The sequence below is a fragment of the Populus euphratica genome, unplaced genomic scaffold, assembly GCF_000495115.2.
Source record: "Populus euphratica unplaced genomic scaffold, PopEup_1.0 scaffold19.1, whole genome shotgun sequence".
Taxonomy (NCBI): domain Eukaryota; kingdom Viridiplantae; phylum Streptophyta; class Magnoliopsida; order Malpighiales; family Salicaceae; genus Populus; species Populus euphratica.
In genome coordinates, this window is record NW_011499853.1 from 3,079,522 (window position 1) to 3,105,504 (window position 25,983).

The 25,983-nt window shown below is 35.3% G+C and overlaps 4 protein-coding genes and 1 pseudogene across 4 annotated transcripts in view; 3 read left to right on the plus strand and 2 right to left on the minus strand.

The window, feature by feature from the left end:
- Positions 1 to 1,080: 1,080 nt before the first annotated feature.
- LOC105122370 (N-alpha-acetyltransferase 50-like) lies at positions 1,081 to 4,265 on the plus strand. Its single transcript, XM_011021448.1, has 3 exons — positions 1,081 to 1,380; positions 3,035 to 3,157; positions 3,619 to 4,265. The coding sequence occupies exons 1-3, from the start codon at positions 1,227 to 1,229 to the stop codon at positions 3,828 to 3,830; spliced, it is 489 nt and encodes a 162-aa protein (XP_011019750.1). The 5' UTR covers positions 1,081 to 1,226; the 3' UTR covers positions 3,831 to 4,265.
- Positions 4,266 to 4,768: 503 nt separating this feature from the next.
- LOC105122371 (DNA-directed RNA polymerase subunit beta) lies at positions 4,769 to 6,993 on the minus strand. The gene is made up of 7 exons (XM_011021449.1): positions 6,720 to 6,993; positions 6,572 to 6,614; positions 6,379 to 6,471; positions 6,176 to 6,238; positions 5,925 to 6,020; positions 5,641 to 5,718; positions 4,769 to 5,056 (listed from the first exon to the last, which is right to left on the minus strand). The coding sequence occupies exons 1-7, from the start codon at positions 6,860 to 6,862 to the stop codon at positions 4,970 to 4,972; spliced, it is 603 nt and encodes a 200-aa protein (XP_011019751.1). The 5' UTR covers positions 6,863 to 6,993; the 3' UTR covers positions 4,769 to 4,969.
- A 4,879-nt stretch (positions 6,994 to 11,872) lies between these two features.
- Positions 11,873 to 19,868, plus strand: LOC105122372 (DEAD-box ATP-dependent RNA helicase 10-like; annotated as a pseudogene).
- Positions 19,869 to 20,603: 735 nt separating this feature from the next.
- On the plus strand, positions 20,604 to 23,202 carry LOC105122373 (3-ketoacyl-CoA synthase 11). Its single transcript, XM_011021450.1, has 2 exons — positions 20,604 to 20,915; positions 21,154 to 23,202. The coding sequence occupies exon 2, from the start codon at positions 21,362 to 21,364 to the stop codon at positions 22,898 to 22,900; it is 1,539 nt and encodes a 512-aa protein (XP_011019752.1). The 5' UTR covers positions 20,604 to 20,915; positions 21,154 to 21,361; the 3' UTR covers positions 22,901 to 23,202.
- Positions 23,203 to 23,488: 286 nt separating this feature from the next.
- LOC105122374 (probable histone H2A variant 3) overlaps positions 23,489 to 25,983 on the minus strand; it is a 2,750-nt gene continuing 255 nt past the window's right edge. Inside the window, exon 2 of the mRNA XM_011021451.1 lies at positions 23,489 to 24,173. Coding sequence (XP_011019753.1) covers positions 23,877 to 24,173 — 297 coding nt within the window. The 3' untranslated portion in view covers positions 23,489 to 23,876. The remainder of the gene's footprint in view (positions 24,174 to 25,983) is intronic.

The following is a 25,983-nucleotide window of genomic DNA, read 5'->3' on the forward strand; positions in this document are numbered from 1 at the left end:
TCTGTAAGAAAATATTTTTTACTCTCTTGAAACCTGTAGATATGAGATGGGATGGGGGGGGTAAAATATTTGGATATATTATTAATAATATTCATTGTTAAAAATAAAAATTGAAGAAAGTTTTTTTAATTATGAATATAATTTCAAATTATTAATATTAACTAGTTTAGTCAGTAAAGCTACTCATTTGATACAATTTTTATGAAATTTTCTTATTATATAAAAAATCAGGAAGATTAAAGAAAAATAAAAGATTGCTTTCTTCTAAAATCAAAAAATTTAATCAATTTATCATCAAATCTAAAAATAAAATAAAATAACAAGATATGGTTATAAGACCCAACTCAACCTTTATCCTAGCCCAATACTCAAATCTATCTCTATTTAGATAGATTAATCTAGTAGTTGATAAGTTGATTTGAGCATTTGATTTTTTTTTTAAAAAAATTCAAAATAATATTTTTTAATTTTTTATTTATTAAAAAATTAAAAAAATATTATTTTAATAACAAAATTGATTTGATATAAAATGTAATTTAGGTTAAGATTTGAGTCGATGAATCCCAAGTTTTTTTTACTATACCAAACTAGATTTTATAACTATATTTGTATAAATAACATCATTACTTCTCTAATTATTCTCGAATTAGTTTTTGTACATCAAAACTCCAATGTAAATTAAGATTTAATACATGTTCAATACCATGGTAGTTTTATAGTTGTAATTTAATAAAAAATTAGGTTTAAGAAAAGCATTTTAGGTGAGATTTTTTAAATTAAATCTAAAAAAATATATATTTAGTTGAAATTATTGTAAGAAAAAATATATTATTTTAAATTTTATAAAATCAAGATTTGAAATTATAAGTGCAGTGCAAAAGACAAAATCTATTTAACTAATTAAATAATATTTTTTACATGAGGGGCAAAAAAGGAAAAGCAATCGGTGCCACGGTAATCTCAATAGATAGAAAAGCCCAATACATTTTGAAAGCCCAATAAAAAACTGAAACTTAATCATCTTTTTGTATTGGATCTTAGAGTTGGAATGAAGCCCACTGGACCTTCAGAATTTTCTTACTAACCAAACAGAAACTTCAGAGAATCAACTAGAAAACCACAGCTTGTCAAAAAGAAAGACAAAACCCCAATTCACAAGCAGCCTTATATACCCCATATTTCAAATCTTTGTGATTTTGTCCTTTGGGTTTGGTTAGAAATCTAAAATGGGGGCAGGGCGTGAAGTATCAATATCCCTAGATGGAGTAAGAGACAAGAACTTGATGCAGCTTAAGAAACTAAACACTGCTCTCTTCCCTGTTCGTTATAATGACAAATACTACGCCGATGCCCTCGCTTCTGGCGATTTCACCAAGCTAGGTTTATATGCCCCTCTCTTTCTCTTTTTCTATATATATGTGTGTGTCTTTTCTGTTTTTAATTTTCTGTTTGTTTTTTTTTTTTTGGTTTTTGATTATTGATTTTGATTTTGTGAAATGGGTTGTTGGGTTTTTTGTGTTTTGGTTTCTTTAATGGGTTTGTTGTTTTGTTCTTTGTTTTGGATTTTCTTGTTGATTTTTTGGGTGTTTCTGGGATTTTTCTCAGTTTGTAAAGTGTTTTTGCTTGTTAAAATGTTGTATGAAAGCCGAGTTCTAATGAACTGGTCTAGGTTGTGATTACTTGGTGTTGGATTTAAGAGTACAAAGTGCTTATTCTTTGAGTTTCTGCTTTTGTCAATAACGGGAAGTTCCGTAATCAAAAGCATGGTGTTGGTGTTTGTTATTGTTCTAGTTAAATGTTTTTGATTATTTGATAGCGCTGACCATGTTAATGTATGTGAAATGCGAATGAAAAAAAAGAAAGAAACAACCCAACTCGAGTGACCTACGTGTTTGATATTTGTTCACTTTCAATTTCCGTCATGGGTTATTTTCTCCATGAACTCATAGGAGGCCATTTAGTTTCTTTATACCAATTTGGCATAAGTCTGACGATGTAACTTTAGCCTTTCTTTGGGTTCTTTAATAACTCAACTTTCCTTTCTTTTTGCAATGTTTTGGTGATTGTTGTATAATGTGTTGATTCCATTCTTCTATTCATTTATGGGTTTTATAGGTTCAGTAAAATGTTTTTTAGTCCTTTTCCATTTTTTTGTGGATAGCTGCTTATCATCTCAAGATCCTAATTGTTGATAAGCTCATTTGACGAGCATTTATTTTCTATTGTAGAGCATTTCAAACTCTATCCCAATGATTGTTTTAAATTTATACCCATTTCCTTTGGGGCAAAATGTTAATATTTAGGATTGACATTTCAGCTTTGTTAAATACAAATGAACAAGTCTTTTAGTTTTGATTACTTCTTAATTTGATCATCTTATATCATGATTTTTAACAAATATCTTGAATGGTGTATGTTCCTGAATTTCATTGATTTTATTAACAAGTCTGTTTTATCTTGCCTTTTAGTTTCTTGCTATACTGATTTTTTCAATAGATCATGAATTTATGGATTTCAGTGCATGGAACGATTTCTGATTTTGTGAATTTCATTGCCTTTAAGTGGGAGATAATTGTGTGCTAAGAGGTTTTCATGTATTGTGAAAATCCCAAACTGCAAGCTTTTAGTATCAGTTGGAAAAGTTGTGTATTCTGTCTATCAGGATGCTTTTTGAAGCCATTGGCTTCTTAACGGATTGATGACCATTGAGCAATATCATGTTATTTAATAATGTAGTTTGAGCACTTCCAAATATGTTTTTCTTGGATTTATGTTCTGAAATATACATGTCTTTCTGTTATGGATCCATCGTGGAGATCTAAGTGCACTATAGAATAAACATTGCAGTGTTTGTAATTAATTGTTCCTCCATTTTTTAAGACATGTACCACACAGATGAGTGAAAATGTGATATACACATAATTTAAAGATACATGAAGTGTGGCAATGTTCACGTCATCTCAATACATAATGCTGGAGGGCAACATTTCATGGAAAGTCAATTGTATTAAACTTTGTTTTTTTTTTTTTCCAGCATATTACAGTGACATCTGTGTCGGGTCAATTGCTTGCCGACTGGAGAAGAAAGAAGGCGGAGGTCTACGTGTTTATATCATGACATTAGGTGTTTTAGCTCCATATCGCGGCCTAGGCATTGGTGAGCAAATCATGGATCTTCCTCCTATGGTAGAAATCATGCTTTTTGATTATGCACTTGATTCAGATGCACAAACCATCTTTGTTGATTCAGAGAATGAGTGATGCTTAAATAAAAGTGCATAAAGAAAAGGCAGAAATCTACTCCTCGAACCTGAACCAGTTATTGCTAAACACATTTTTAACTTCCTTTATTTGTTTTCTGTCTGCCTCCTTGTTTCGTATTTCCTCCTGGCCTAATAGGTTTTGCAAATTGTTAGCTGTGGAGTCACTATATAAAATAAGAATCATGAAGTATCGTAAACTCTATTGCACTTTACAATTATGAACGGTTGAAATCCATTTGTTAAAAAGTCCTCTGGTTTTTGGATTTATTCCTCTGAAATCAGAACAGAAAGCAAAGATTTTTGAATGAAAGATTTGGCATGTGCTTGTACTGATCGAATTTGTGTGATTGCGCAGGTACAAAGTTGTTGAATCATGTTATTGATCTCTGCTCAAAGCAGCATATTTCTGAGATGTACTTGCACGTGCAGACAAACAATGAAGATGCTATCAGCTTTTACAAGAAATTTGGATTTGAAATCACAGATACCATCCAGAACTATTACACGAACATTACCCCGCCTGACTGCTATCTTCTTACAAAATTCATCACTAAGACAAAGAATTAAAAGAGCTAGTAGTTAAGTCGGGAATCCACTTTTTGCCTATTTACCTAACTTTACCTTGGTTTAGTTGTACTATCAATATCAGATACTGATATTGAGGTTCTATGGATACTATTGATGAAATTATGGGTTAAAAGATCACCTGCTAAATTCGTGGATCAAGTGAGTTATTATGGTTCTAATCAGTTGCACAAACATTTTTGTAGTTTTTCTGAGGTACTAAGAAGTGTCTGGCTGTTTTATAAGATTCTGTTTGCTGTCTTTCAGACGGATCAGAGGACCAATTAGCAATCTTGTGATCTCATACTGTGCCTGAAGCAGGACCAATTTCTTTGGGTGTTCATTTTGAAACCCAAATCATCTGAAAATTAGCAAGACAATTACATAAGCAAGGCGTTGTTGACAATGAATGCTTTTTATTTGGAGATATTATCAAAATCCCAGTATACCCATCATCTTTTTTAACAATCGCTGATCTGAAGGCTCTGAATGTTATGGCCATGCCAATCCCCCTTTCATATATTCAACAGCCATGTATAGCTTGCAATCAACTTCGATCTGTGCTTGCTCAAAAAGTCAGACAAGGTCCAGGCATTACATTGCTTTGTATAATTCATAAAAGAGTTTATGCAATGTAGACAAGTTTCAGGTATTGCATAGCTTCACATGATTCGATAGAAGAGTTTGAGAAGCTTTATGATGTATCCACCGTAACTATTGGGAAATTCATATCCAGGTAGAAGAATATTATCAGCTGGAGCTGGATAACAATGTAGATGCACCCAGGCATCATTTTCTCTCGCCCCCATTTCCCTCCCTTTCCTTCCTTCTATGTTATAATTACTGGTAGTTACAGCCTACACCGGTTGGCCTTTCATGTAGAGTTCCATACTAGAGCCAGGCTTGGCCAGGTGTATGAGACCCAAGTACGGACATGCATGGAGAAGCAACCAAGGAGTACATTTATCTTTTATTCTGAAGAGCTTTTATAGACAGCTTTCATTTACAGAAGTCAGAGAATAATTGATTATAATATATGTACATTGTTCCGGGATTTGATAGCAGGCAAACTATGCCATGCTTCATTACCAGGGAAAGCAGATTTTTCATCAGTCAAACCATTTTGTATCAGTGTTTGATGTTTAGTAGGCCAAACCACCAGCAAAAGCATCTCCATCATGAAGAAGAGACTCTGTCAGCCAATAACCATCCCATGAACCACCAACTCTCTGCCACGACATATTAGAAGAGGTGATATGACTATGGAGAGTGCATTAAAGCTCTACATTATTATTATTCTAAAGTAAAATGACTGAATGAAACCACTAATCTTAAACCCCACACAGTTTCGCGGAAGGCTAGCTAGCAAGCAAGATGAGCAAAATGAGCAAGTATCATGGTTTCCAATAAGCTAGACCTCCCAAGACTTTTGCATCAATATGATGGAGGTCACTGGATTGCCAGCCTAATGACCAGTCCTCAAAAAGAGCATGGCTTCCAAACAAGAGAGTCAGATCTAAGAATTCAAATAGTTACAGTTTTTGGATCCACAACTTGATTGAGTGAGCATAACATCAAAAAACGTGCATTTGACTGTAAAAATAAGTCTGAAGCGAACAGTATGATAATGCATATCGATGACTCTAAAGGCTCGCTGACTATCTTTAATGAAATCATCCAAAATTGTTTTGAAACAACTACTGATAGAGTACCATCCTCAGTCAATGCAATCTTATATGGAATCATCGTAAAAGATAACCATGACCATGATTTATCTATACAGGGGAAACGAGTCTGCAAAAGGTACAGTTACCTGAACCATGGTAAATTGAAATATTTCTTCCTCCTCAGGGCGATTCCCTCGAATCCATATCCTCTGTTTGAATCGATTCTGTTCCATCCATAACACCCAAACAAATAAATACAGCAGAAGAGAGAGAATTTATCTTATTTAGAATAATCTGACTCATAATTTGACAAAAATCCTCTTTGGCCAGCACATATGCATCCATTAGTGAACTCCCTCAAATTCATTTGCTTGTCAAGCAACAAACAAATTGAACTACTAACAAAATGAAAACATGTCTTAACTCATACCTCTTTCACGAACAAACTGCTCAAGATCTTCCTCTCCTTGTGACCAAGCAACACTCGATATGTCGAATGGTGAAAAATCCTCCTAAACCTTTCAAACTGCAATGAAATTAGGTTGGCCAACCCAAAAAAGAGGTATTAATTAACACATATAACACACAAACACAAGAAGATGTAACAGAATCATGAGTAGAATTCAATGGTACAAACACACAGACTAAGATATTAAAGGTTTCTAAACAGAATTCACTGACCTGCCCTAAATCAAAAAAGGGCCCAAAATAAGTAGACCTTTCGAAAGGATCAAATCCAGCAAACTATCAACAGTAAAAACACAAGATAGTTATATTAGCCACAACTTCCAACACTGCCTAGTTAAACCCCCAAAAACTTCGGGAAAAAAGAAGAGAAAAAAAAAAAATGATAAAAATCAACATGGGTTGTGCTTTGAATTTACCCTATACATGACCTCAATCCCATAATCTTGACGAGGTTGATCATTATACTTCAATGCATCAAGCTGACAATTAACAGCTTCTTCTGCACTAAACTATAACAAGAGTTTAACATAAATTTGATACTCTTTCGACAAAAAAAAAGAAGAAAAAAGAGTTAACTTCTTTGATCATTTTTTATGGTCAGAAAGTTACATTTAATCTTGGGCCAAATGGTTTCTTCCTTCGAGATTCAAGCCTGTAATGTATACATCATAATTGAACCCCCCAAAAAAAGTTCGAAGGGAATTAAATATGATAATTCAACCAACAAAAAACTTTGAGAGAGAGGAATTTTGCATACCAATCTGCAGAGAGAAAATCAGGGACATCAGCAGAAGCTCTAAAGCGAGAGCCCAGTTTGTAGTCTCCTCCATTGATGATAGGCTTGGTTTTAGATAGGAGAGACAGGGACTGTGGGGTTGATATAGAAGGACAAAACGACATCCTTGGAACGCTGTAGGAGTTTGTATGTTGTCTGTCTCTGAGCCTGTTGATTGTCTGAAAATGGAAGCGTGTTTTGTGGGTGTTTTGAGGATGATGAGGTCTGATTTGATCTTCACCGTTTGATCGCTTTGATTAAAGTAAAATTATCAGGCAGTTGAGACGGTTGGAAATAAGGTTAACTATAAAGCAGTCCCCATATTTCATATTTGTCTCAAATAGGTACCTATAATTTCAAAATAAAGTAATTCAATAACAGAATATTTTTACATATTAAAATATAATTCGCATTGTATTGGGTTTCATATAAACCATCCTTTTTGTTTCACAGTATATCTTAAGATTCCTGCCCAAGACAATAACCTTAGTGGATAGAGATAGGATTGTAATATCAAATAGTTGGGGTCCTGATCTGTAGTTGGTTCTTACAGACATGTGCGCTTTTAAAATGATCACGTGATATCATCTTACTGTAGCGCGACTGGCTGTACACTCTATTACCACATGGCCACTCTCCGGTAAACCTGTTTATTTTTATATTTTAAAAGTTTTTTTAAAAAATTAATTTTTTATTTTAAAATAATATTTCCAAACAGGCTATCTTAATATATGCTTTATGTGTGCTAGTCTATTAGGATAGGCTTAGGCGACCGCGGTTTTTTTTTTAATATATGTCATGCTGTCTGTTTTTTTAATGAAAAAACGATCCTTAACTGGAGGTTTATATTTTTTTTATTTAAAATTATATTTTTTAATTTTTTTACTTAAAATATTTATAAAACATCTTAAAAACTATAACAGACCTCAAAAAACTACCTTAAAAACTAAACTTACCTGAAATTAAAAATTAACATGAGTTTAGATTTAATTTTTAATAAGCTTTTAAGATATAAAAATATATAATATGAATTTTTTATTAAATAAAACAATTTAACATAAACATATCCTGTTTTGATGGTTTTATGGCTAGAATTTAACTATTTTTGTTTTTTGTTTTTCAACCAATAATAAAAAAAATAATAAAAATAATTTTTTTTTAAAAATGAAATGGAACAATTTCAAGAGAATGTTCCTTTCGTTAGTTACTCTTATGCTCTTAGCCCCAAAATACGAGAACTGTGCAGGATGCTTTGGATGTGAGTTCAGGTAGCGAACTGTTCATTTAAGAGACAAGAAATTCTGCAGAAAGCAGTAGAGCAAAGTTCAACAATATTTCACAGTGAGGGTAAGTTTCCTGTTGATGAGATGCGCAAATCAACTCCTCCACAGACCTCCCATCCTGAACATGCCTGCTCTGACGAGAGGGAACATAGAGGAGAAGAAAATTCTGATTCTCATCTTAATCAGGTATTGTCTTGTGAACATTCATAGTCACATATACTGGTAATACAAGGACAAAGTTCGATAATCTTGAAGCCTCTACTTCAGGGAGTTCAGCATATCATTCATCTCAGCCAATTGCCAATGACGAGAATGTTGACCTTTCAACCTCCTATCAAGCCAACATCACAGGTGCATCTATAAGTATTTCCTATGCAGGTGATAAGTTACCTGATGACGTTTCTCCTCGGGATCTAAATGACTTCTTTCCAGAAAATAGAACAATGGGGGAAGATCAAAGTACATTTTTATCTGCACTGCATGGCATGGAGGGTTCATTGCCACGTGAGCTTAATTACTCCCCGGAAGGATTTGCATCTGATCCAAATAACTCTTAGTTGCTTTCACCTAATGAAGAAGTTCTGGATGACTTTCCTCTGGGCCTTGACTCTGAGGGTGCTGGTGTGGAGAAAACTGCATATGATCCATCCTTATGGACCCCTATAGAAATAGCAACTGCTACAGACAATGCAGACCGCATGGTTGTGGAGCATCATCTGAAGCTCAAAAGCACATGCACAAGTCGAGGTAAATTTCATGAAGTTAAACCTTTTTCCTTTTCTATTGTTTTTCCACCCTATTAAAATCTGTTTTCCATAATTTATCTATCACATTTGTGGCTGAGGCAGTGTAATCGTAAGTCACCTCCCCCCCTCTGATGAGGAGATATCATCCCTAGTTCAAATTAATCCCCCCTCGCCAGTCGCCAATGCTATTAAATTCTCAAAACAAGCATCACTTTTGTAACAAGTGAGGTTGTGTGGTAGTGTCTAAGACAATACTGGTTTTCTATTAACTGGCCTCACTATTACGAATTGGGGCTCACAATGAGGGGAGTTGGGTCTTGAAAGACACCTATTCGGCCTATTCTTGTTCGTCTAGCCCCATATACCAGCAGCTATGTTTGGTAGAAAGGGTTTGATGTTACCGAGAATTATAATACTATTTCCCCAAAAAAAATTAATTATAGGTGGTCTCAATGTAGCTTAAATTTTTTGTCTTGTATCAATCACCTTCAAGTTTGAGGGCTTTTTTTTTTTTTTTCAAATTTCCCATTCCTTTTCCGTATGTTTTCTATTATGAGTTAATGGAATTGTTGACATGGCATTTTTTTTCTTAATTGACCCTCTCAAGTAAAAAAGAAAAGAAAAGAAAATCTCAATTAATCAAGCAATCATCCCTTAATCGTATTAAATCCACCAAACTAAAAAAAGATTCCATGAGCATTGCTTATTCTACACCAATGCAATTTTAAAATTTAGGATAAATTACAATAATCATCTTGGGGGTATTACGGAAATTATAGAGTTCATCCAAAATTTTGAAAATTTGACAAAATTCCCCTTAACAATTAAGAAAATATAACAAATAATTCCTTTTATGGTAAAATCGCCTTTAATTAGTACTATAAAAAATGAAATAACTAAGAAAATTAAGAGAGAATATAAAGCATAGGGCATTATTATTTTAGTATATAGACAATATTAATTCAACTATTTAATTTACGTCAACTTTGTTCTGAATCTTCTTTTTAATATTCATTCTCTAATTTTTAAAATTTCTTAATTTTAAATTTGTTTTATTGTAAGTAATAATTAAGGATATTTTGGTTGTAATAGGGAGCCGGGTTTTGTCAAATCTTCAAACTTTTACGTGGTTTCGGTAGTTTCATGATATCTGAGAAAAACTATATATAATTCACTCTAAAATCAATTAATATAATTATATAATTACCATACTAGATACCGACTTTTTTATTATATAACCAATTGATTAAATTATAATTTATTCTTTCTAGTTTTGCAAAATGAATTAAATGTTCTTAATTGATTTTTAAAACTAACTAATCTACTGATTAGTGTTAATCATGTTCAATTTAATATTATTTATTTCTTCTCTTTTCATCAATCCTTTTCTATTTCTCAATCTTTTATGTCCCTATTTCAAAGTATAGGAAAACACTAGTGGAAATACATAAAACTCAAACTGAAAAAAAAAAATTAGAAAATTAGAAAGCCTATATGATCACTATGAAACAACACAAGTTTTGAGGAAAAGTCTTGAAAATTAGAGAAGATAGATCTTAATCAATATTAGCGCAAACATTAATCTACATTAATATTCACGCAAATCCGTAATCATCCAAAAGATAATTGGATAGATAAATCCTAAATAATTAAGAAGATAACAATATCCCAGCAAAAACTAACATATTTCTAAAGCACTGTAGACAAGTTAATAGCTAGGAACATATATGATATTCTAAGTCATATATAAGAAGAACTAGACATGACGATGATTTTTCTTAGAAACGATGTAGCTCAAACGACTCTTGAGATGATACCAGCGCCTCTGACGTTGACCATCTGTTTCAGGAATTCGATCATCATAACGCCCAAGTTCGTCCAAAGAAGCTCCATCCTCAGCCATGTAACTTAGGGTAAAGCGAAACCATGGGTACATGCGGTAAAGATCTTCATGATATGAAGAACCATAACCCAATTGCACATACAAACCATGGAGCTGCTCATGGAAATCAAAAAGAGTTCGGGTATCTGTGATATCCAGTGATTCTGTCCTATCCAAACTGTCATCATAATTCCTGATGATGATCGAGATCACCCGTCTGTTAGGCTGATCAGCTGTACCACCTTGTCCCGCTCCTGCACCTTGTCCACAGCCACTTCCTTCCGCTCCATCGCCTTCGAGTTGGCTGCCGCCCTGCTGCTGATGCAACTCGAATACACCACCGTTACTGCTTCCACTACATCCGCCCTGATGCACGGGCCTTCTGCTCCCAGTCCCACTCGAGCCATAGCCACTTGCCACCCTTTTCGTGTGGGATATGGAGTCTTTCAATAATTTTTCTAAAGAATAAGAATAAAATAGGATACGATGGTGTCCAAAACTCATGACACATAGCAAATAAAGCTTTAAGATTGTTGCTCAAATATCACACATAAAAATAATTATACAAGTGAGATTATTTATTTAGTTTATAATCATATAGACACTCAATATGACTTTAACGTCAAGTAGGAAATAGAAGTCACGCATAAATATTTAGCCCTTCCACCGTACGAATCATTCACAACTCAAATAAATTAATTAATATTAAAATGAGAGAGTAACTTTTGTATTCTGTTTACATATACCTTGAGGACTCCAAACTTCGGGGTCAATGTGAAGCAGTACTGCAACATCCTTCAACAGCAGCTGCAATGTAGCATTACATGACAGAGCCTGAAAAACAAAGATGCAAGCATGATAGGACGGTGAATTGATCTATGAGTTGTATTTGTGTTGTTTTTTAAGTTCGGTTTAAGGTTTTTATGTAAGAAGAGCTAGAATCGTAAATGATCACTGTGTTTTTTTTTTTTAATCATTATTATGATTGATTATTAAGTTTTGTTTTTATGATTATGTTAAGATAGGAGTCGAGTCGCCAATTTACAGGTCGATCTGGTAACCCCGCGACCGCCGGGTCTTATGTGCATGGATAATAGGAATTCAATTATGATTACTCAAGCCCGGGGACGATATAGACTATTTTAGAAAAATAAGGGAGTATAAAAATCTCAATGAGACATATAAATATAAAACAGGCGACAGCTCTCCTCGCCCGCCCTCCCTCCCTTTCAGTCTGTAGTCCAGTGTCTGCTGTGATCAGATCATAAAAAGAAAAAACCCTAGCAATTAATTCAGCAGCTCACCGGTTTTTCCACTGTGATGGCCGGAGAAACAGAGGAGGCGGTAAAAACGTTCGCGGATTTGGGGATATGCGAACAATTGGTGGAAGCATGTGAAAGATTAGGATGGAAAAACCCTACAAAAATTCAAGTAGAAGCCATCCCTCATGCTCTTAAAGGCAAAGACTTAATTGCTCTTGCACAAACTGGTTCTGGAAAAACAGCTGCTTTTGCTCTTCCAACTCTCCAAGCCCTTCTTCAATCTTCAGTTACTTCTGTTCCAGTCTTCTACGCTTGCGTCCTCTCCCCTAACAGGTTATCTCCTCCATCTTCCGAGAAACAAACAAGTTTTTAACCTTTTCAGTTCTGCGTTATTATTATATTTCATGTTTCTTGTAGGGAGCTGGCAATTCAGATAGCTGAACAGTTTGAAGCTTTAGGGTCCGATATCGGGTTAAGATGTGCTGTTGTAAGTTTCCAATTCCCTCTGTTTTGGGTCTTTCATGTACTTTATTCTGTTAAAATCTTGTGGGGTAACTATCTTCTTTTTCTTCTCTTTTAACAGCTTGTTGGAGGGGTGGATATGGGGCTACAGACAATTGCCCTTGCAAAGCGGCCTCATATTGTTGTAAGTGTTTATTTTGCAGGCATGATAATACTTTTGACTTTTCTTAAGTTGCAGAAGGAGAGGATGGCTTGTTTGTATGAGATTGGTGCCCAGTAAAAGGAGCTAAGATTTGAGAATGCTTCAGTTTTGAATTCTGAACTGAGAAAGAGTGATGTTATGAGTTTCCCATGCTTATGGCCATCATTTAAATACATTACTGTTCTTTGCTTGAGTTTTAAATTATTAAACTATAGTGCTGTTTTTTTTATAATAAGTGAACACATGGCCAATGGCTAGCATTTCAGGGTGACGTGAAGGCATGGGGATAGTGCGGTCATGTGCTTGTTATATTTTCTTCGGACATTTCTTTTTTTATGCTTAAAAGCCTTGATTTTTAGTTAAGGCATGTTTGATTTTTAAACAGCTTGCAAACTTCAAACTCTCTCTCTCTCTAAATATAAAGAGACACACCTACGCATTGTTAGCAAGTTATTGTACCATGGCTGTGCCTGCCTCTGTTCACATGATCATTTGTGCATGGAAACTCTAAATTTCTAGTGTTTCTTGAATGCAAGTGAAAATGGAATTGCTGACAGTGCATTTTATGAATTGAGTGATGTCTATCTTTTGTAGGTCGGTACACCAGGTCGCCTTTTGGATCATTTGTCGAATACAAAAGGATTTTCTCTCCGTACACTGAAATACCTGGTATGATCTCTGTAATGTTATGGTGCACAAAATTAGTTTATCAAGAAACTATGCTCACATTCAGCTATTCTCCAATTGATTCTGTACATTACAACTGCTACATACGTAGTTATGCATTGGAAAAATGTTTATGCATCTAGGTTTATTTTTGGCATCAATCATGCTTTATGAGATGCATGTCAGTTTCCTTCATATTTTAATTTCTTGAATGTAATATACTGAATCGAGATCCATACAGAAGCATAACTATGTTACTAATATCTTCAGCAAAGCTAAATAAGTTATTGGGTGGAAAAACTTAACCACCCTGCTGCTTTGATTCGAAAGTAAAACTTAAAAAGAGAGAGAGCCTCAAGGTTTACAGCCTTCAAGCTGGACCAATATAGCTCATAATTAAAAAGTCTTAAGTATTACATGAATATGTCCTCCTTTTGTAGTCTCTTCTAAATTAAGTAGGAGATACTAATTCAAATAGGAATAAAAACTTCTAATACCTAAATAAAAGTAGTAGTAAAATGTACTAGGGCCCTCTACTTTTAGTCAAAGTACAAAGAGGCCCTGAACAAATATTTCAGCACAAACAATCCCTAAACAAAATTGGGAGTAGAAACTAGTCCTTCTCTCAATTGAAGTCAGGTTTCCATGCAATTTGGTTTAAATAAAATCGAATGTCTAGCACATGGCACCCTAGTCCCACTTAAAGAAAAATCCAGGTGGTGTTGAATAATTTGTTTAGGGACTATTTGTGCTTTGACCAATTGTATAGGGGGCCTGCACGTTTTACTTTAAAAGAAAATTGGATGGAAACCTAACTTCACCTGATAGGAGGAGTAGTAGTTTTTATCCCTATTTTTGTTTAGGGGCTGTTAGTGCTAAACAATTTATTTAGAGACTCTTTGTGCTTTGATCAATAATACAGGAGTTCCTGGTACATTTTACTCCAATAGTAATCCACCATGGACACTCTGATATGCTTCAATAGTATCTCCCTTTGTCTGTCATTTTCTAGTTCAATCATCCAACATATGAGGCAAGAAGTAAATTACTCTGAAGACTCATTTGGCTAAGCAAGGAGTGGAAATAGATGGTCATCTCACTTGCATGGTCATGACTTTCGTCCCATTTTCCTTCAACCTTTCGATCTTGCTCTTTGTATTTCTGTTCCAATTTTGTAGTGCCATCCACTCGATGGCTTGGTTGCTGATCTTTCTCTAATCAGTAACGTATAACCTTGCTCTCATCTGTCATCAAACAAAACAAAAAATAAATAAAAATATATACTATGATTAGTAAATGTTACAAGACTCCCTGGTAAACTAGCATTCCTTTTAAAAAAATTTCTGGAAAGAAAAAATAGAATTAAAGAATTCCTAATTCTCTTTTTTCTTGGTTGCATCAATTAGTGTTTCCATTTTAGCAAAACCTTGAGAAGGGTGATGATAGTTTGTGATAGACTCATGTGACAGCGCTGCTACTAATTCATGCCTTGATGTATTGGAAGTGTTAATCCGTCTAAAAAAGCTAAAAGTGAAAATGTTCATGTTACCTATTATCCTTGGTACCTTGAATACTATTTTTATTTTTTTGATGTGTCGTGTGCCACATTTGACAGATCTTGGATGAGGCAGACAGGTTGCTAAATGAAGAGTTTGAGAAATCACTGGATGAAATTCTAACTGTTATTCCACGGGATCGGAAAACATATTTGTTTTCTGCAACTATGACAAAGAAGGTTGAACCATATGCATTGAAATGATAATTGACATTTAAATCTGCATGATGTTTTTGTTTCCCATGAGGTATGAATGGATTCCTTGCAAATGAATGAAATAAGATTGACAATTTTCTAGAAACTATTAAAAGCTGATTACAGTAGTTTAGTATGGCTTTAAAAGGCAGAAATTCAATATTTCTCTGTAAAGATGACTCTCAAGTTGTATTTTCATGCTGGCACAAGTAGGCACTTGGCTGGACAATGAGCATGAGGTTTCATAAATAACTGTGGCTGATATCTTTATCTAGAATTCTGAATTATCAAATGACTTCCAAATTGCAATGAAATAAATATAGATTGATTCTAGGAGAAAAGAGCTTTTTTACAATTAGAAATGAATTATATTCACCGTAAATTCTAATGCTAGAAACTGAGGCCTATTCCATAGAGGTTGAAAGGAAAATGAAGAAAAGATAAATTAGATGGCATTTAACAATTGAACAAATTGTTCTCTTGGTTTTCAGGTTCGAAAGCTCCAAAGGGCTTGTTTAAGAAATCCTGTGAAGGTGAGGCGATGTGATTTTCATCTGTTGTATTTATTCTTTGCCTTTTTTTTCGCTAATTGCTGGCACAAATTGTAATTTCAATCATTTCAGATAGAAGTGGCATCCAAATATTCTGTTGTTGAGACATTGAGGCAGCAACTTCTATTTTGTCCTGCTAAGTACAAGGTTTCTTCTTTTCCTATTGGTGCATATCTATGAAAGTATTTTACGAAAGGACTAGGTGTTGAAGTATACAAGTATGTAATGGTGATTGGCAGAACAAAAAGGGAAATCCAAAATTGATTATTCTGATAGGAGAATCTATTCTAAGCAAACATGTAATTTTGGAACGAACCTTTAAATTGTATTTATACAAGGCAGCTGATGAAAACCAGGTTAATGGTTTTGAAAATTGCGTGTATCCTGTCATTCATGTTTTATTAAGTTTGTCTTCTAAAAAGGAGGTACTGCGGTCTTCTGATCAGTCAATTGATTTATCTTTAAATCTTTCTTCCATATCCTTCCATTACTACAAAAACTAATTTCCTTAACATCGTTCTTGAACCTCAAATGCTCTATCTGATAGTAGAATATGATCTTCTGACCAGCTGGGAGAATTGTTTTGAAAATCTTTCTTCTGCTTCCTTCCCCAGCCCCAAATGCTCTACTTATCCTGTAGATGATTTATCCAGAAATCTAAGGTGACTTCCAAAGTTGACATTTTAGGCTAGTGTTCATCACTAGATTAATACTACAAAATTTGCTGCAGCTTAGATTTCCTGACAAGGCTATTCATTGTCATTATTCTCCTTGGTATTCTGGTACATTCTTCTCTTTCTAAAAGTGGCTGTTTCCTACGACCTTATAAAAGATCAAACCAGGCTCATTAGTTTCTGTTTTCAAATTTATCTTGCAAACTTAATTTTGTGTGATGAACTAGAGGTGAACTTTTATTTCTTTCTGATCAGCTAGGGGAACGTTTCAGGATCTGATTAAACATTTTGATTTTCTGTTAAACATAGGTAATGGAGCATCTTCTATAGTGTAAAATAGTCAATGAAGAAATAATCCTCATCTTAGTAATTGTGTTTTGTAAAATAGTCAATTGCAAAATTCTTTTGTGGTTTATTTATCGTGAGATTGAATCTTTCAATCTGTAATGGGCGAATGCTTTTAAGCTATGTGAGGTCAATGAAAAGTTTTTTGTAAAATAGTCAATTGCAAAATTCTTTTGTGGTTTATTTATCGTGAGATTGAATCTTTCAATCTGTAATGGGCGAATGCTTTTAAGCTATGTGAGGTCAATGAAAAGTTTTTTGTAAAATAGTCAATTGCAAAATTCTTTTGTGGTTTATTTATCGTGAGATTGAATCTTTCAATCTGTAATGGGCGAATGCTTTTAAGCTATGTGAGGTCAATGAAAAGTTTCCATCCAAGTTGTACCATACCATGAAGGGAAAGCACACAGCAGAACTGATAGAAAAGAGTATTGCCTAATCCCATTATCTTGATTGAGCAATGCTCGCATATTTCAGATCTGTCTTATCAAGCACTCACTGTAGTGGTGATAAAGAATAAATACTTCATGGGACTCCAGGTCTCCGTTAAGCATATAACAAAAGAGATAATAATTGTTGGGTCCTGTGCTCTAATAAAGCTCAACAAGAAGACACTGCTTCCATTCCTTTTCCTTTCACAGTTAATGTCTCTCTTAGGCTGATTTGCATTATTTATGCCTGCAGTAATGCTATCTTGTACATGCTCTGACACTGAAATCTGGAGCTTCTACCATGGTTTTCACACGGACGTGTGATGCAACTCATTTTTTGGCTTTGGTTCTTCGAAATCTTGGTCTAAGGGCCATCCCCATTAATGGCCACATGAGTCAGGTAAAACTTATTTAATCAAAGTTTTTTTTTTCTTGATTTTGCTACATATGTTTTTATTATCATTTTCTTTTGATCTTCTTGCTTTTGTTGCCTTGGTTTTATTGTTCTTTAGAAATTGTCTCTCACTTTGTCAGTGGAATATTTTTTTACAGTCTAAGAGGCTTGGAGCCTTAAACAAGTTCAAAGCTGGCGAGTGCAATATTCTCATATGCACTGATGTTGCAAGTAGAGGACTTGATATTCCATCTGTGGATATGGTTGTTAATTATGATATTCCCACCAACTCTAAGGTAGCCTACTATTCTCCTTTCTCTTCATGCTGGAGTAGACCAAGGATACCGTAATTTGAACCTCCTTCTTACCTTTGTCAGAGTCTAAAGTACTCTTGCCTGACTTTAGTTGATGATTCTTTTCTATCTAATTTGTCAATTTTCCTATCAGTTAGTGCTATGCCATAGGTAAATTGGAGGCTGACTAATTGGGAAACAAGAATTAGGTTTAATATTTCAGTCTTGTAGTGGCCCTTGATTGCTACAGTAAAACAATTTAGCCTGTTTTTATTGCATGAGAGATGGCCCAAAAATCCATAATCCAGAAGTAGAATACGTGTATACTCATTTGTATGCATATGCATATGCATTGCCTTTTGCTCTTTCTGAAAAGTTTGCATGCATATACATTGCCTTTTCCTCTTTCTGAAAAATCTGGATTAATTTCTACAACTTCGAAACTGTGTGTCATTCTTAATGCTTTATTTACATAAATGAAAAATTACTCCCAAAGGAGAGGAAGGGGTGCTGCCTTGGATCTCAGAGTTGCGTATGCTTATTTTTCTCCCTCATGTGGAGTTTTGAACTGTGGTTAATTGTTTCTCCTTTTCTTATCCTGGTATTTTACCCTGCATTCTCACGTCTTCGTCCAACATTCTTGCAATTCCTAGTTTGTAATTATAAGTATGAACTTGGAAATTACACTATATATGCCAAACATTGCTGTTCCTTTAGATGACAAGGAACTTGTGTGGTTGTGTGAGGGTATTTTGCTTATTTTAACTTCTCCTCTTCTGATTTTCTGTGGTTTGCAGGATTATATTCATCGTGTTGGGAGAACTGCTCGTGCAGGAAGATCTGGGTTGGCAATATCACTAGTTAATCAAAATGAAATTGGGTGGTTTAAACAAATAGAGAATCTCATTGGTGGGTTGAACATTCATTGAAGATCTTGAAAGCAGTTTGTTTGATGTACTGAGCTATATACCATGTTTCAGGTATTAGGATGTCGGATATTCGTCCTCATCAAGAGGAAATCATGCTATTGCTGGAGCGTGTCACAGAAGCCAAAAGAATTTCACAGAAGGTATCTAAAATATCTATTAGATTTATCTTTGTTATAGTAGATGTGGAAAGTAAAAAAGATGAAAGATAAGCCTGCAATGGTAATGGAGTTTCTGGTATTGTTTCAAAAGTTCTTCATTTGTCAGCATCTACTTTATTGGAGGTTCAAATGCTGCTGTCAGGCTATCTGGTAGTTACTTAGGTGTTCATATGTAGTATAAACTTCAAAATGGTCAAACCACCACTCAAATCCAGCCAAGAACCAATAGAGGAGGTCAAAAACCTATTTCGAAGTTGGATTTTTCCGAAGTTGTTTTTCAGATCATTCTAAGAATTTTTTTAGTTACAGAACACATTACTTTTGTTTGGTTGTTAAATGATAAAAACTCCTCCAATTGACACCATTTTACACCTTCCTTGTATATTTATCCTAAAAAATTTTAATTCTCTAATCTTCAAGTATTTATTTTACATAATTAACGCAACAACCAGCTCAGCCTCAATTCAACCATGGTTGATCTTTGGGTCCTTAACCCGTTCCTGGTTTGATCACCCAATTGGCTATTACACAAAAAAAAAAAGGTGTGGTTATTGTTATTAGTTTTGTCCTCCATGTAAAAAATCCTGTAATTTTCATATATTTAACTGAATTCCTCAATTTAACCCTGGTTGAACTTCTGTTCTGATCTAGTCTCTGTGGTTCACTAGTCTGTCATAAAACACCAATTATGGTTACAAGTCTTGCCAGTGGCTTTGTTATTTATCCTAGTTTGGTTGCTGTATCATGTTCTGAATTTCTCGTCACGATCTGTTGTTTAACTTCCATAGCAAATTAAAGAACCTGGAGGTAAGAAAAGGAAGGGCAGAGGAGACGAGGACGAGGAAGAAATTGATAAATACATAAGCAAGAAAGATAGAAGATTCAAGAAGAAGAACAAAAGATGATACCAGCAGCTTCTCAGTTCAAGTGTTTCTAACATGCTAGAATATTTATCCGTACATGAAACCCTGATAATCCACTGATAGAGCAAACCGACAGTTCTACTGGTTCAAGGCTTTTCTCTTGTTTTTCCTTTTAGACGATACCTGATTATCCATTAAGGTATTGATTTTGCAATGAGAATTTTAAAAATATTCTTTGAAGGGATCTCGGTCGGGTTGAGCAAGCCATGTGTTAATCTAATTTTTAACTCGAGTTAGTTGGACTCGGTCACTATGGTTCAATAACACACCTGGCCCAAGTCAGAACTGGGTTTTGGATCCCAGGTTAGCAGGTTACTTTATCTAAGTTGGAAAATGGATTATCTTGTTTGTGGACACCAGTGAGCAAGCATGTCAGGATCCATTTTTAGCAAGCTTCTTGAGTTTTGGCAACCATGTCACAGCCGGTCAGCAAAGAATGATTACAGGCAATTAATTTCAGGCAGACAGCGCAGGGCTCCTGTTTCTTGTTCTTGCTAGCTAAGCCATTTCTCCCATTGCCGCACAAAGGCACGTGGCTGATGACCTGACCGACCTGACCTTGAGTGAGGATTAACTCTTAAAGTAACATCGTTTAAAAACCTAGAGTGTTAAGTAAAATTATATATATATATACATATATAAACCCAAAATCCATTAATTTAGAAAAAAAAATATTTTTTAAAAAATACATAATTTTAGAGCTTTAAAACTTTTTTTATTAATTTAAGTTAATAGTGATTATTTTTTAAAAAAATTGTTTGGAAATAAATTTAAATAAATTTTTTTATATTAATACATTAAAATAACAAAAAAATAAAGAATATTTAAAAAAGATATTTAAGTAATAATTAAAAAAAAGATATTTAAGTATCGTGGTAGCAGCATCCCCATACTTCCGTAACTTTCGTGAATGGAGAGCACGTCATGTAGACTATACATTTCAAAAATAGTTTTTCTTGACCGTTAAATTGTGATGATTTCACAACGTTTCAGCATTTTATTGGCCATCTAAGACAACTGGAATGCCTCCGGAAGAGAAGACAGGACCCACCACTTGCAACAATGTTTTGCCGCACGACACCTCAGAGGCACGAGCACAACACAAACAAAAGCACAAAAGTCTGATTTTTACAAGACACGAAAGTGCTTTCAGGTTTCCCTCACTCATGTCCTTTGGTTTTTCAGATGAGATAGGGTATCCATTTCTCTTCAGATTTCTCATTCAAGGTCAGTTTTTCCTTCTTGATCGTACTTTATAAGTAACATTTCTGTATTGGGTCATTTCGTACCGCTGGAAATGGCATATATTTGCTTTCTTCTTTTTTTGTCGTTTATCATTTCTGTTGGTGATAAAAAGACTTCATGTAGATCTCTTTTATGTCAACAAGATTGAACATTTTTGTGATTTTGAGAATGTAAATGATGTAGTGATGTAGTTTGGTGATGGGTTATTCTTATTTTGCAGGGGTGTCAAGGTTCTTTGACTTCTTGCTTTTGCATTGCCTGAGTCTGATGCAAAAGTTTCTGTTTTGATCTTTTGTATTGATCCTTAAAGCATATTTGGGGTTTAAGCCCCTTTCCTGTTGGCTTTTGAAAATCCTCAAAGATTCCAATTCCTATCGTAGGATACTTCTGATTTTGGCCGCCTCTGTTGATCAACGAATCAAGCAACAATGTCTGAATCAAATCAAACTAAACCCTTGATCCAGCCATCATCTTTGAGAAAACTCCCTGATTTCAAGCAATCAGTGAAGTTGAAATATGTGAAACTTGGCTATCATTACCTTATTACTCATGGGATGTTCCTGTTTTTATCACCTATTGCTGTCGTTATTGCGGCACAGCTATCTACATTCTCGATCCAAGATCTTCATGATCTTTGGGACCATCTTAAATTCAATCTCATATCCGTGATCCTCTGTTCGACCCTCCTCGTGTTTTTGTTGACCCTTTATTTCCTTACCCGACCTCGCCCTGTTTACCTAGTGAATTTTTCATGTTACAAGCCTGATGATTCTAGGGAATGTACTAGGAAGATTTTTATGGATAGATCGAAGTTAACAGGTGTTTTCACTGAGGAGAGCATGGAGTTCCAAAGGAAAATTCTTGAGAGGTCTGGTCTTGGGGAGTCGACTTATCTCCCCGAGGCTGTCTTGAGAGTTCCTCCAAATCCGTGCATGGCTGAAGCAAGGAAGGAAGCTGAGGCTGTAATGTTTGGTGCAATCGATGAGCTGCTTAAGAAGACATTTGTGAAACCGAAAGATATTGGAATTCTGATTGTGAATTGCAGCTTGTTTAACCCAACACCATCCTTGTCCGCCATGGTGATCAACCATTATAAGCTAAGGGGGAATATTCTTAGTTATAATCTTGGTGGTATGGGTTGTAGTGCTGGTTTGATATCGATTGATCTTGCCAAACATCTCCTTCAAGCGCATCCTAATTCTTATGCTTTGGTTATTAGCATGGAGAACATCACCTTGAATTGGTATTTTGGGAATGATAGGTCAATGCTTCTCTCAAATTGCTTGTTTAGAATGGGAGGGGCTGCTGTTTTGCTTTCAAATAAAAGATCTGACTGGTGGCGTTCTAAGTACCAATTGGTTCATACTGTTAGAACAAATAAGGGCGCTGATGATAAGTGCTTCTCCTGTGTTACTCAACAAGAGGATTCTACTGGAAAGGTTGGGGTTTCTTTATCGAAGGACTTGATGGCAGTTGCAGGGAATACTTTAAAGACTAATATCACTACCCTTGGCCCTCTTGTTTTGCCCATGTCTGAACAGCTGCTCTTCTTTGCCACGTTAGTGGGGAAGAAACTCTTTAAGATGAAGTTAAAGCCATACATCCCGGATTTTAAACTGGCTTTTGAGCATTTCTGCATTCATGCTGGGGGGAGAGCTGTGCTGGATGAATTGGAAAAAAACCTACAGCTTTCAGATTGGCATATGGAACCTTCCAGGATGACACTCTATCGATTTGGCAACACTTCAAGCAGCTCTCTTTGGTATGAATTGGCTTATTCAGAAGCCAAAGGGAGGATAAAGAAGGGAGACAGAACATGGCAGATCGCTTTTGGGTCTGGGTTCAAGTGTAACAGTGCTGTCTGGAAGGCTCTGCGGACCATAAACCCAGCCAATGAGAAAAACCCATGGATGGATGAGATCCACCAGTTCCCAGTTGATGTTCCAAAGTTTTCAGCCATACAGTAGATGCAACAGTTCCATTGGTTGGCAGGGGTGTGTTTCCGTGATGGTAACAGCAATCATCGAGTTATGAAGCCATTCTCATGTGTTTTTGCTTTTGCAGCAGATTTATTAGAGAGTGATTAGAGAGTTATGAACTCTGACTTACTAGTATAAGTTGTTTGATCGTGACTTGAAACTAGGTTATCCTCCGTTGAGCAGAAAGCAATTCATTCATCCTATTTGTTGCAGTTGATGCTTTTCCTTTCTGGCATTGCTCGTGTTGTTCTAGCTCCCGTTTTCAGAAATCTACTATGGCATTATATTCACCTTCTCGTCCCTGACATGATTGTTTTTATCACAATGTTCAGTTCTGGTTGCCAATTATCATATAAATTGAAAGCAGATCATACAACATTGGGACAACGATGTTTGCTCTGATGATGGCTTGAAATTCGAATTCTATGAATTTTTGAAAACATGGTTGCCCATTACCAAGGCATTGAAAGCATAATTGATCAAATTTTTGTGGATTCATGATACTCGTTTTAGAAGAAACATGGGAACTTGCAATTTGTACTCCAAACACCAAGGGTGCATCCTAATGCCCAGGTATAGATGAAACATTATTGTAAAATTCTCAACAAGCAAAACACCAAGAGCTCTTAGCAGTGCTCTTAACTCAGAGAAGCTGAGAAATAAAACAGGCATATCCTCATTCTTTCGTTTAACCTATTTTAAACCGTGATAAAACATGAACATGAATTAGAGTAAAAACGAACAGGACAGTAATCGGAAATACATTCTAGCAACTCTCTGTTCGACCTCGAGGATTGTCTAACAACTTGCAAACTGTCACAAACAAAACCTACATTGTTCGGTTACTACCAAAAGGAAACCAGCTATAATCCAATCGAAGATGGACCGGGGGCTAATTATCACCCAATGTATACACAACACAGCAGTACATCCCATGGATTCAGTACAATGAACCGAAATAGCATTATTCCTTGGAGGATTTGTTGATAAGCGACTTGTGGATGTGAGGGATCACTCCACCACCAGCTATGGTTCCTTTTATAAGGGTGTCTAGCTCCTCATCACCCCGGATTGCTAACTGCAAATGCCTAGGTGTTATACGTTTCACCTTCAGATCCTTGCTTGCATTTCCTGCCAGCTCTAACACTTCAGCAGTCAGGTACTCCAAGATAGCAGCAGAGTAAACAGCCGCAGTTGCACCCACTCTTCCATGGGCTGTTGCTCTTGATTTCAGAAGGCGATGGATACGACCAACAGGAAACTGCAGGATGGTATAGAATGAAATAGATGGTCAAATCTTTTATGTTTCCAGACAGGTATAAATGGCCAAATCTAGAAATGGAAATCCTTTGCTGATAACAGGGGAAAAGTAACAATAACCAATCCTCGGAGCCATAACAGCCATATAGCAAAAAGATTACACACTCAGCAGCCAAGCAAAAATGATACTCCATATTTGTAACCAAGCTCAGGACTAGAACCTACAACCCAGCAACTATGAAGCAACTGTTTTCTAGCTGCATTTATTTCTCTGAACATGTGAGATCTAAAACAAAGTTGAAAGAAAGAGCACACTGACATGCAAGTACAATAAGAATAAGACATGTATGAGCCAATGGCCCTGGGAAGCATAAAGAACCAAAATTCTGATTTATGTTGATAAGCAATATAGGCAATGGACAAGAAGAGCCAAGATATCCACACCACTTCAGATAACATCACTGATAAAAAAATTAACAAATAACTGATGACCAGAACTTTTAGCTCCATGTATCTGACTGCTTGAAAAGTCTTTATTTAATGTTTTACTAACTGAAAGAATCTTTCCTGAGAATGTGTTGATGCCTGGAATCGATAAGTTCTACTACTCCACATTAATCACATTCTAAAATATCATGAAAGTCACTGGACCAAATGAGCCATCACTATTGCTTAACTTTAAAAGTCAATTGGTAAAACCTAAACAATTCCATAATGCTCTTCTGTACTTTATGAACCACCCATTTTAGTCTGGAAAGAATAGATACCTTAAAGTACTCAATTGCATGCCCTACGAAAAAACATAATCATTTCTAAATCACCAAATTATATAACACCAAACTACATTTGTAAATCAAGTTTACTCCACCTGAGTTGTATTCAATTTAACAAATTTCATTTCTCTACAACCTCAAGCTACCCAAGCTCAATAAAATCCTTGTTGAGCATCTCAAAGAACCAACTGAAATCCTAACAACACCCATCAATAATTCAGTATGATAAACACCCCTCAGAACACACCAAAAGATTGCAGAGAACATAGATACAAGCTTTGTACACAACAGCATCCAAGCTATAACATTAGTTGCAACTTTTTTATGGTAAGTACTTCTATAAGCCTCTGATTGCATTTGCATTAAAGAGATTTATGAAAAACATGGATTACTCGAAAAATTAAATCCTTAAGAAACCAAGGGCTAGTTTTCTCTCAAGAGATTCACTTTCTCTCGAATGGGTACAACATTCTCCTTTTGAGCCCATTTACAATATATTTTTCTATCAATCTAGTTCTAACTTTTTTACACCGAACCCCTGGCATCATCAATTCGGCTGACATGATGACTTGAGAAAATAAATAAAATTTAGTATTTACTCTCAAATTTCATATAGCTTAAATTTCCAAACTATAAAAATCAAGCTCAACTAAGCCCGATGGTTAGCTAAGTCACACTAAGTACCAAGTTCCCCTCAGTTTCACTTATCTCAGTTTATACCCTCATTCACAAATTAAAAAAAAAAATACATTAACACAAATTCAATAAAATTAAATAGCAAAATCACCATAGTGTGTGTGTGTGTGTGTATATATATATATATAACACTTGCACTCTACATCTTCAATGAACCCAAGCAGGAAGCCAGAGAGCAGAACCAAAATCAAAACCCATTAAGAATATAACTAAAACTCACCAAATAATAACCCTCCAAGCATATAAGCAAGCAAGATTAAAACTCAAAAACCCCATCCAAAGAACCCCCCCCCCCCCCCCCCCCCCCCCCCCCCCCCCCCCCCCCCCCCCCCCCCCCCCCCC